Source organism: Anolis sagrei, chromosome 4, assembly GCF_037176765.1.
Source record: "Anolis sagrei isolate rAnoSag1 chromosome 4, rAnoSag1.mat, whole genome shotgun sequence".
NCBI lineage: Eukaryota > Metazoa > Chordata > Lepidosauria > Squamata > Dactyloidae > Anolis > Anolis sagrei.
Window position 1 is genome coordinate 120,176,758 of NC_090024.1, and position 12,469 is coordinate 120,189,226.

Below are 12,469 nucleotides of genomic sequence, written 5' to 3' on the forward strand. Positions count from 1 at the left end.
CAGTCCAAAGTAGTCAAAGTCCAGTTAAGAGTCACAAATGCAAAAGAAGATTGAGCTAGTCACTAACAGAGAGAGAGGTTCCCTAACTGCTGCTTTAAGCGTGGAAAGAGAGAACTGGCTGGCAGCCCCACCTACCGGCTTTTATCTTTTGAATTCCAGAAGGTTCCGAAACTGTCTGTGCAGGCGCAGAAAACCCATATGTGTGCATTTCACAGGACCACGCAGAGGAAACATTCAATACAACCTACCATACTTTAACTTTTGGTATCTACTATTATTTATCTTCTTATACATATTATCTATCTCTCACCACTGTACTCATCCCCCAAGCCACGGCTTTCACATATCATCTGTCCAAAATTTCAATTCTTCTTGTGGAGGTAACTTTTAAAATCCTTTTTCAATAAATTTTCTCCATACCTCATTGAAAATCACTTTGTTTCCATATACCTCTTTTAATTTTTAATATACATGTCAGCTTATCATTTATTGCCAATTTCCATACTTGTTTGTACCACTCCTCTATTTATTTCTCTTTTCCAATTCCTTGTGTAGTGAAATCTACCTTTAAGTCAACCAGGCCGAAGCCTGCATGACAGTAGCTGTCATCTTGGAAGGCAGGCAGAGCAGGAGGAGGAGTCAAGCCGACTCCTGATTGGTGGGAGCAATTAGGGGAGGAGTCGGTTGAGAGAGGGAAAAAGGCTGCCAGCTTTTGACAGAAGAGAGAGAAGTGTCTTGACATGAGACACAGAAGGATGAGATTTTAAGATAGGAAGCTACAGTAGGAATCTGACAAGGAAAGAAAGTTTTTAAAGTGAGCCTTAAGATTAGGGAATAAGCAGCAGACAAGGGCTAAGGTTACTGTATTGAGAGGATCAGTAACAGAAAGACTTGTCTGATTATACTGAGGAAAAGTATGAGAGCTCATTAGCCCTGTGGGGGAGACAGACAGGAGTCTGTTCTCCAAGTGTTACTGTTTCTAAAGATAGAGCAGTGTGTTTAAGGAATCTCACAGTTGATATAAGCTTTACTGTCAGTGGAACTACTTGTTTAAGTAACTAAGTCTCTACAATTGAATTACGCTTCTGTACCGCTCATTATATGAGTAGATGTTTGTTTAAAGTTTAATAAACCTTTCATAGTTCACTTTTAACTGGTGTATGCCTCAGTCTACCCATCTCCTCGGAACTAAGTTTGTCAAACGCTTTAAAGTCCAGTCATCCAGTGAAGAAGCAATAGAAGAACCAAGAGCTCAAACACACCTTACCTACAACACATTCACACCTTTTGGTTCCTCAGACCAGTAATTCTGAGGTGGTGGCAGTCATACCTAACAAGAACATCGGTCATTGATATATTCAACTTATGGTTAGCTGCTAATTGCGTTATACTGGTGACCAGCGGCGGGATACGTGACTTAAAGCCTAAATCCAGTAGGGTGGTGTGATTTTGTGAGGTAAAAGTTTGCGCCAAAGCATTTCTGAAGAAATTTTACCTCAGAAACTGCTTAAATACACCATTATACAGCAATATGGCACCTCCAAAACAGAAGAAAGCTCCAGTTGTTCACACACAAGGAGAGGAACAGGAGGGAGCCGAAATGGAGACTGAGACTGAAGAAAGAGGAGAAAGCCCAGGATTAGTGGCTGCCTCTTTAGAAATCGAAAAGTTGAGGCTAGAAATGGAATTTAAAAAGATGCAACTAGAGGCTGAGAAAGGGAAAGAGAAAAGATGCAGTTTGAGGCTGAAAGAGAAGGATAGAGGAGAGACACGAGGCAGAGAGAATGAAACATGAGGAAAGCATGATGGAGTTACAAGTGAGAGATAGACAACCCACATCCAACCCTAGTACAATCCCTGCTGAACCCGTACCTTCCTATGTAAAACACTTTCCCAAATATACAAAGGGGGATTGTGTAGAGAGTTTTCTCGCTAGTTTTGAGCGAGCGTGTGCAGATTTTGGGGTGCCGGAGGAAAAAAGAATGGCACACTTAAGACCATTGATCTGTGGCGAACTGAGTGAAGTTTATGCTAACTTGCCACCTCAAGAATGGTCTAACTACTCTGTCTTTAAAGAGAGAGTGAAGGTTCGGTTTGGTCTAACTCCAGAACAAAGCCGAAAGACCTTCAGAGAGATTAAGAGGAAGCCTGGGGAGACATTTTCCCAAGTAGGGGCTAGGATTGAAAAAGCTCTAATACGATGGCTAGAGGGTAGTAAGGTGACCACCTTTGAGGCTTTGAGAGACCTGATCTGTCTGGAACAGTTCTATAAACTGGTCCCAGCACAGTTACGATGGTTCATTAAAGATAAGAAGATCCAGACAGTGGCCGAGTGTGCTTCAGTTTTGGACGGGATGGAGGGAGACTTTGAAATGGTCCCCCCAATGTTCAAAAAGCAGAAGGAGTGGGTCCCGAAGGGCAGAACTGACAAGGAGTGTCAGGGAACCAAGCAAGGGGATGCCATCTCTAGGTCTGTGCCACATAGGATCGTATGTTTCCTGTGTAACCAGGAGGGACATGTTAAAGCCTCATGCCCAAAGCTATCTAAGGAGAGAGCTGGAAGCCCACCGAAATTCGTTAAAGTAGTCAAAAAGACTCAACCACAAGAGGAAGAACCTACTCCTGAGGGAGAGCCCATCAAAATAATGAGGGTTTGGAGTATGGACCGTGGTGTGAGCAAGGAATACTTGGAAGAGGTCCAAGTTAATGACCAAAAGCTAATGGGACTGAGGGACACAGGCGCTGACGTGTCTTTGGTGCGCCCTCATGTAGTTGAAAAAGAACAGATAGTGCCAGGAAAGAAGTGGACACTAAAAGGAATAACTGGTCCCAGCTTTGAGGTAGATGTGGCAGAAATCCCAGTCAAATACAAAGCTTTCTGTGGGAGATGGAGAGTAGGGATCCTGTCAGACTTGGAGGTCCCTGTGTTAATAGGGAACGATCTGTCAGAACATACGCTGAAGATCAATGCTGTGACTAGAAGCCAGGCAGAAAGAGAGGGAATTTCTGAGGAAGGAAAATTCACCTCAGAAATGGCTTCAAGCTCAGAATGTAACAACGCAGAAGAGTTCCCTGTAATGTTGCCATTAGTCAGCCAGCTGAGTTCCTGAGGGAACAGCAACAGGCTGAAGATTTAAAGGGCCTGTGGGAATCAGTACAAACTGAAGGGACTGAACCCACTGAAACAGAACCAGTTATCTTTAGAAATATAGATAACAAGTTGTTCAGGATAGTGAGACATCAAAAGGGCCCAGGGCTGTATGAGGTAGTTACACAGCTAGTAATACCTCCAAAATACAGGGAAAAGATCCTGAAAATGGCCCATGACACCTCGTTTAGTGGTCATCTAGGTGTCAAGAAGACTAAGGATAGGGTGCAGAGCTCAAACACACCTTACCTACAACACATTCACACCTTTTGGTTCCTCAGACCAGTAATTCTGAGGTGGTGGCAGTCATACCTAACAAGAACATCGGTCATTGATATATTCAACTTATGGTCAGCTGCTAATTGCGTTATACCTTGCTATAAGCAGTCTTGCTACTGTTAATAAGTTTATTACATCTTTATCCTTTTTTTCCATTGTTTATTATTATATAATGATAATGAAGCTATACTAGGACTTCTTTCTATTTTAATGCTAATTATATCCTTTATTTCTCTAAATAGTTTCCTCCCAAAATTATTTACATATTTACATTGCCGCCACATATATGTTCCTGATTCTTGGCAAACTCTCCAGCAATTTTTGACTAGTTTTTATTTATATTTGCTATTCTTACTGGTTTTAGGTACAATTTCCATATTAACTTATAGTAATTTTCTTTAACCCGTATTGATAAATTCTTTAGATGTTTTTTTTTCTCCATAATTGTTGCTACTCCATTTCATTTATTTTTATCTCCATCTACGAACCCACACGTTCTCTTCGGTCATCTGGAGAGGCCCTGCTCGTGATCCCACCGGCATCGCAAGCGCGCTTGGTGGGGACGCGGGACAGGGCCTTTTCCGTGGTGGCCCCCCGACTCTGGAACACCCTCCCCAAAGACCTTAGACAGGCCCCTACATTGGCTGCCTTCAGAAAGAACTTGAAGACCTGGCTTTTCCGATGCGCCTTCCCAGATTAGGAAATCTCCACCACCAAGTCCCATAAGCACTTTATCAGAACCAATGACTGATGCACATCGCACATCGCACTTGCCCTGGAAGCCCTATATACACCTCCTGTCACATCAGCACTTTTAATCTTGTACCCATTGCTCTGGCCCGGCCCAGTTTTATTGTGTTTACTGTATTGTGCCTGTTGTTTATTTTGCTTTATTCTGTTTTTAATTGTTTGATTTGCTTAGATTGTATTGTTGTGTTGTGTGTTGAGGCCTCGGCCTGTGTAAGCCGCATCGAATCCTTCGGGAGATGCTAGCGGGGTACAAATAAAGTTTAATAATAATAATAATAATAATAATAATAATAATAATAATAAATCTTCTTCCCAGACCTCCTTAAGGATGTTATCTTTTGTTCTTCCTCCCTTTATTTCAATTATTGTCTTATATACTTTACTAGTTATTCCTTTCAAATTTTCATGCTCCCCTATATCCATTCCATTTTATATTATTTGTAAAAATTGATTAAGCTTACTTCCATTTTTATTATTTTTACCCAGTTTTTAAACCAATGTTCTAATTGTAAACAATGGAACCATGTCAATTTTATTTCTCTAAATTCTTCCCTAATCATTTCCTTTTTTTATTCCAAGCTATATCCAATCCCCTATTTTGTCAAAGTTTATTCCTTAACTTTTTACCCATTCCTTTTTTTAAAAAAAATTGGAAATTTCTTTTCCATTATAATTGAGGTTATTATTGAACCATCCACTATTGCCATTCTCCTATATTTATTCCATACTTCTAATATATTGCTCAACATTGGATATCTAATTTCCCTAATTTCTTTTCTCGTAAAAAATACTCCAGATTTTTTCTTCCTTTCTGAGCCATTCTAAACCCTCCTTTTTATCATTCTTTCTAGAACCAATCTCAGTCTGTTTGCTTCATAATGTTTGCTTCATAATATTAGGAAGTGCTAATCCTCCCTCTTTTTGCGATCTGTACCATAACTGTTTGTTTAATCTATTTCTTTTACTACCATTACAATATTTATTTATCATTTGTTGCCATCTATTTAACTCTTCTTCTGTAATCTGAAGTGTCAGCATTCTAAATAGAAAATTAATTTTTGGAAGTATTTTCATTTTTACTAATGCTAACTTTCCAAACCAAGATAAATATAAATTTTCAATTTTTTTGAACCACTTTTTTCAATGCTACCACATTTACCTCTTCTATTTATTTTAAGTCCTTTGTTATTATTACTCCCAGGTATTTTAATTTATTCTTAATTCTAATTTCCATTTTACTCTGTTGTATAAAGTATTTTTCTTCTTTCTTTGTATAATTAAATAACATCATTTCTGATTTATTCCAATTAATTTGTAAACCCATTGTTTTTCCTAATACCTCTAAATGATCTCTTATTCCATCCATTTTACCTACTATGTTTTCAATAAATAGCAATGTATCATTGGCAAATAAGCTCACCTTCTGCTTTTCCCTTCTAAGTCCTTACCTTTCCTAATAGCATTTGCAAATAATTCTATCACCATGGCAAACAAAAATTGGTGATAAAGGGCATCCTTGTCTTGTTTCCCTTGTCACTTGTATTTCTTTTATCACCCCATCATTTATCATTACTACCGCCAAGTTTCTTGAATATTATTATTCTAGTTTTTATTTTATTTTTTGCTTCCCATTCCAAATTTGTTCATAATCTCCCTTAATGGCCATCATTCCACACAATCAAAAGCTTTAAATATATCTAATTATAGTACCCCTACTTTTATCTTTTTCTCTTGAGCCACAATAAATTTTATTAATAAATTTTATTTATTACTCTCCCTAACAAATTTGACATTTGTCTTCCTTTTACAAACCCACAATGATCTTTTTTATATACTTGTACATGCATTTATTCATTCTATTGGCTATTATAGCAGATAAAATTTTTGCATCCTGATATGCGCCTATATGACCCTGGGTCTGTTAAAAAAATTAGGTTTTGGTATTAATATTACTAATGTCTTCCTTCATGATTCTCGTATTTTCTCTGCTTTCATAATTCCATTACACACTTCTAATAGTTTTGGAATCAGTACTTCTCTAAAACTTTTATAATATTCTATTTCCAGACTGTCCAGACCTGGAGCTTTCCCAGCTTTTAAATTCTTAATAACTTCCTCTTTTTCCATCTTCTTAATAGGTTGTTCCAATAGTTCTTTGTCTTTCTCCTCCATACATATCTATCCTCCCCTATTTCACCATATATTATTATATATCTACCTTCCTCATCTTTCAATATTTTGTTTATTACAGAGTTACATTTCTTTGCAATTATTATAGCTACACCTCTCAATTTTGATGACACAAAAGATTTTTCATTGCTTCTTATGCAGCTCAATTTTAATTCATTTGATCCTGGTTTATTCTGGTGTGTTTCCTGTAAGAAGATAACATCCGCTGTGTCTTTCTTTTAAACAGTATTTAAAAGAAGGAGGGTTTCAATCCTCCTTCTTTTAAATACTGTTCCTAAACCTCTGGTGTTCAGTGTTGATATTCTTAATTTATTGGGCATCATTTCAATTTCCATTTAAAAATATTTGATGGCTTGATTCCTTGTGAACCCTTGTTCCTTGAATCCCCCTCCCCCTCCCCTCCTTCCCCCTTCCTCCACTTCCATTCTTTGGGACTTCTTGTCCCAACCATGGCCCCTGGCCTTCCCAAGTTGGGTGGTGGTGGTGAAATCATCCTGTGGCCCAGAGTCTGTGGCTCAGAGTCCCCCCAGTGCTCATTTAAAAAAAAAATTTTTTTTTGATTGCAGTGCTTCTAAATTTCTTCTTACAGCCTGAGTCCTTCTACACAGCTGAATAAAATCCCACATTATCTACTTTTAACTGGAATATATAGCAGTGTGGACTCAGATAACCCAGGTCAAAGCAGATATTGTGGGGTTTTCTGCCTTGATATTCTGGGTTATATGGCTGTGTGGAAGGGCCCTTAGGAATAAGTAAACTCAAGCTGGTGTGAGGCAGAAATGAAAAAAAAGGCATAAGAGCTACTGGGTGCAATCATTCATTGACTTCCACAAAATATCTAAAGCTTTCTTAGATCAAACAAGGTTGTACATTATACATACATCTAAGTTGTTCAATGTATTGAATTCCATCAGATCATGCAGTCTGTTAAAAGCTTCATTTGGATACTGGAAGTTAAATGTGGAGAATGGTGTATCAGGATCATCAAAAATATCAAATTCTGCAAAATCTTTCTCTTCTTGTGTTTCCCTTGGAACACCTGTGAATAGGTTACAACGGAGAAGGCATTTTAAAATCAGATTGTTCAGCAGAAGAACACTGAATATAAAGTGTTGAAGTCAATTTTAATAGTCTGCTGAGGATCCCTAGGTGGCCTGTGATTTCTGCCCCAGAACACATCATCTTGTTTCCCACATACATCTTGTATTTCTGTTCAGCAATAGATTACGAATTCTCTCTAAGAATTCTTCTCTGCTAAAAATCTTTTATCTCCACTCATATAACAGTCTTTTCTTGTCCTCCCCGCCATGGTGAAACTAGATGATGATGATGATGATGATGATGATGATGATGATTATTATTATTAGTAACCTCCACTGATGCTAATGGAAGTCTGTAAAGGTCAATTGTGGTCTTTTCAAGCTGCTTGGAAGGATAGAATTAATTATCTCCAACATGTAGCTCCCTTAACATTTCACCCATGCAATAGATAGTGTCAGTGGAGGTTTTCCTAAATCCCAGTTGCAGCACAGCAATGTAAAAGATGCCCTCCTCCCCCACTGTAATATATAGTGTGGGAAAAACATTTGCAGAGGGTCTGTATGTGACCTTGGATTTGTTACTTATCACAAATTCTGGACTGAGCATATGCCCCAAATGCCCCTATTCCTTGATTCTTAGTATAGGTTTGTATAATCTTCCTGCTCTAGGAAATGATGAATAAGAGAAGGCAAAAGATGTCCAGAACGTTATTTGTTTACACAAGTAAACAAAAGGTATGTACATCACTGAGAGAGATACAAAAATCTTTGACTGTTTGGTAAAAATCTTTAAACAATAGAAACTATCATGTTTATAAAAAGATCCTTGTTTTCCCCCCCTACTGACCTGGTGCTTTGTAGTCTCTAAAGTTGATATTGGCTAAAACAAAGTGGATAATAGTTGGACAATCTATGTCAGAAGCAGGATTCTTGGGTCTGAAGATGTAGCACTCCTTTAAACCCTCACGATCAAATACATTTGAGTCTATTTTGGGAAAAGGAAGCTTGTTCATTTTAGCCCATTTTTCAGCCAGTAGAATTTCCTAAGAAAAAAACAAAAACACAATGAAATTTGGCACAGTTATTAGTCCTTCTCTACATAGGTGCCACCTAGGGACAACACTTCTCCCATCTTTTTAAGCAACTGTAAACACCTCGCTTGTAGAAGTTGACAGGTTGTTCCAAAAGCCACATTGTGACTTCAAAAATAAGAATCTCTTCATTTGAAAAATGCTTGCCCTTCAAAAATAACTTCATCGTTGGAAAGAGGTGGAAGTCCAATGGTTGAAAGTCAGGTGAATAAGGGGGATGCAGTAGAAATGGGAGCATGCTTCCATTTGGGCAACATGTGAGTTGTGAACTGGTGCATTGTCTTGCAGAAGGTGGACACCTTTGGTGACCATGCCACTTCTCTTGATTTTGATGGCGTCCCACAATTTCTGCAGCAATGAAGCATAGTATGCTCCAGTGATCATAGTGCCCTTTGCTAGTAAATCCATCAACATTATTCCTGTCCACCAACATTTATTTATTTATTTCATACATTTATATCCCGCCCTTCTCCCCACAACCATTATACAACATCATCAGTACAATTTAACAATAAATTAATAGATTAACGTGCCAGTAAAACCAAGCCGAGCCGGGAGAATCCAGATTGCAAAATCCAAATTTCCCTTTCCTATTGCCGCTGGCATCTAATCGAACGCCTGGCCCCAGAGCCAGGTCTTTAGTTGTTTTCTAAAGGACAGGAGGGAGGTGGCCAACCTGATGTCCTTAGGGAAAGAATTACACAGGCGGGGGGCCACTGCCGAGAAGGCCCTGTCCCCACCAACCGCGTTTGCGAGAGTGGTGGGATCAAGAGCAGGGCCTCCCCAGATGATCTTAAGCTTCGTGATGGCTCATAGCAGGAGATACGTTCAGACAGGTAATCTGGGCCAGAATCGTCAACACAGCAGCCAAGCACCAGTTCAGGACCTGCACAGCCTCATTAGTAACAGGTGGGAAGGAGTGATAGAGCTGAACATCATCAGCGTACAGATGACATTTGACCCCAAAACTCTGGATGATCTCTCGTAGCGGCTCCATGTAAATGTTAAAGAACATGAGGACAGTATAGAAACCTGCGGGACCCCACAAGTCAATGGTTGTGGGGAAGAGCAGGTGTCCCCCAGAAACACCTTCTGGGACCGACCCTCCAGGAAGGACTGGAGCCACTGCAGAATAGTACCCCCAAGTCCCATATCCATGAGGCATCCCAGAAGGATACCGTGGTCGATGGTATTGAAGGCCGCTGAGAGGTCCTTCGATAGATTTGTTGTTGTTTATTCGATGCTTAGACCATAGGTCTTTCACATACAAGGCAAGGCAAATAAATAAATATATGAACACCAGATTATTAAATACAATATAAAATACACAATAAAATCCTATAAATAACTAAAATGCTACATATATCGATGACAAGATGCATCTTTAAAATACTACATACTGTATGGACTCACACCTGCGTAATTAAAAACCAAGTAAAACCAAATAGATACAGCATTATTAAAACTACATAAACAGTCACTATTGGTTAAAAGCATAGTCAACTGCAATATCAGAGATTAGTTTTGCCCAGATTTTCTGTGCTGCCAGGGCAAAAAGAGACACCTTGTGAGTAACCACAGGTTTAGTGTCAGCCAAGTGACAGAAAATCTTTTCGGACAGTGTTGGTCTAAAGGAGGTGAAGAATAGACCCCAGGATTTCGGTTCTTGGTTCAGAGTACAGAGGACAGAAAAGCAAATAGTGAGGCAGATCCTCAATTTCTGGGCCCCCGTAAACACATAAATGAAGAGCTAGAGGGGTGCCGTGTATCTGCCATCAATCACTGCTGTGGGCATACTTTGAAAATGAAGGGCTGTGAAGGCTTGCCTAATGTTTTGGAAATGTGAGACTAGTCAGGTAGATAGCCCTAGCATGGTCAGGTTTGTACAGTCTAAACCAATGGGAGAATTTGGAGGTATTAATAGCCTGCCTATCATGGTGGACACAGTGATTAAAAATATATTCATGGAGCTTCTCCTTTGAGTTCAAGATAGAGGGCTTATCAGACAGAGTGGGGTGAAATTCCAGCAGCTTCTGGTATCTAGTATTCCAGACTTTGCACTTGCTAGCTGTTCAAAACATCCCTTGGGGAGAACCCTAATTGCGACTTCTACATTTCTCCAATAATTAAATAGGGTGAAATGAACACGTGATCTTATGGAGGAGAGACCAACCTCTGCCCGGACCAAGGGTGCCAGGGTGCCCAGTGGGAGACTCAGTAGTTTCTTAAGATATGTATTCAAGAGAGCCTCCAGTTTCGCTGTCTGAGACTCATCCCATCCCCAAACAGCAGCACCATACAAAATCTGGGCTATAACTTTACTCTGAAATATTTTAAGGGCTGGGACAACTAGATGACCCCCTGCAGTGTTGTAGAATCTGACTATTGCGCCAACAGATTTCAAAGCTACTACTTTAGTGTGTTCTATATCTCCAGGATAGTTTTCCCATGAAATGTATTCCAAGGTACTTAAATTCCCGACATTGTTCTATTTGGTGACCCCTGATGGACCATCTGTGTTGAGAGTGTCATCTTCCAAACACCATTACCTTTGTTTTATTATAGTTGATATTCAGCTTTTCTTTAGAACAATATGCACCAAGCTTAGAAAGCAGTCTTCTCAGGCCAATTTGGGTAAGTGAAATTAGAACCATGTCATCCGCATATAATAGAATGGAGATTTTCTTGGATCCTACTGCAGGTGGAAAAAATTCTGGCCCCGAGAGTGCAAGTATTATATCATTCAAGTATAGATCAAAGAGTATTGGTGCCAGTAGACACCCTTGTTTTACGCCTTTATTAGTATGAATGGGGTCAGTCAATGAGCCAGAAATACCAACTCTTATTCTAGTCATGGTGTTAGAATAAAATGCCTTGATTAGAAACAGTAGACGCTTATCCATATTGGTGCTGGCCAGCTTATGCCACAACAGGTTTCTATCGATGGAATCAAAAGCTGCTGCTAAGTTGACATAGGCAGCAAATAGGTGTTTGGTAGGTCCAGCAGTTACTTGTTGGGCGAAAAAATACAAGGTCAGACACTGGTCAATCGTACTCTGTACTTTTCTGATACCAGCCTGTTCTGTGTGAATGATTCGGTTATTGAATTCCTAGTCCTCTAATTTGTTTAATAGGTGTTTAACAGATCTGTCATCAACATTATTCTGTGCTCATCCCAAAATACTGTGAGCATGACCTTGTCTGCCAAAAGTTGGGCACATGCCTTCTTTGGAGGTGGTGAGTCACTGGACTTTAGTCTCAGGATCATAGCAATGGACCTAGCTCTCATCCTCTGCGATTAGTCTGTTGAAAAATCCTCCTGGTTTCCATGGCACATTGTCAATACAGCCTGAGAACATTCACCTCGTTTCTGTGAGCAGCTGGGGGACCCAATGAGCAAATATTTTATGCATGTGAAGATGGTCTTGGATGATTTTTTTCAATAGGCTGCGCACGAATCTTGTCATTCTGGGCTAGCTGGTGAATGGTTACATGGCATTTTTCCAAAATAGCAACCTCCACTTGCGGGATGATGAGTTCATCAATAGCAGAAGGGGGTTGCTCTGGAATTTCCACTGAAGTTAGACCACATTTGAATTGACAATGCCAGATCTATCTATCTATCTACCTATTAAAAAAAGTATGTAAAATTTTTGGATGACCAAAAGAAAAAGAAAGGAAAGAAAGAAAAAGAAAGTAGGAGAAGAAGAGGAGAGAGAAAAAAGAGAAAGACAAGAAGAATGAAAAAACAAAAATATAGAGATATAGAAATAAAGAAAAATATAAACTTTGTTGATTTCCAGGGTATCTTCTGTGTGGATTCTTCCTTTTCCTTATGTTTTTTTCTTCTACTACTGCTTTTTCTTCCTTCCTTCTATATATTTCTATTTTTGTGTTTCAGATATTCTGCAATTTTCATCCAATCAGTTTCTTTTATCATGGTTCTCTTATTTATGGATATTAAGTATGTC

The 12,469-nt window shown here is 39.2% G+C and overlaps 1 protein-coding gene across 5 annotated transcripts in view; it reads right to left on the bottom strand.

Annotated features, from left to right (window-relative positions):
• Positions 1 to 12,469, bottom strand: part of PLA2G4A (phospholipase A2 group IVA) — a 205,719-nt gene that overhangs the window by 17,563 nt on the left and 175,687 nt on the right. For all 5 annotated transcript variants that reach the window (XM_060774522.2, XM_060774519.2, XM_060774518.2 and 2 more), the window contains 2 exons: positions 8,255 to 8,450; positions 7,249 to 7,406 (listed from right to left, as the gene is read on the bottom strand). In XM_060774522.2, coding sequence (XP_060630505.1) covers positions 7,249 to 7,406; positions 8,255 to 8,450 — 354 coding nt within the window. The remainder of the gene's footprint in view (positions 1 to 7,248; positions 7,407 to 8,254; positions 8,451 to 12,469) is intronic.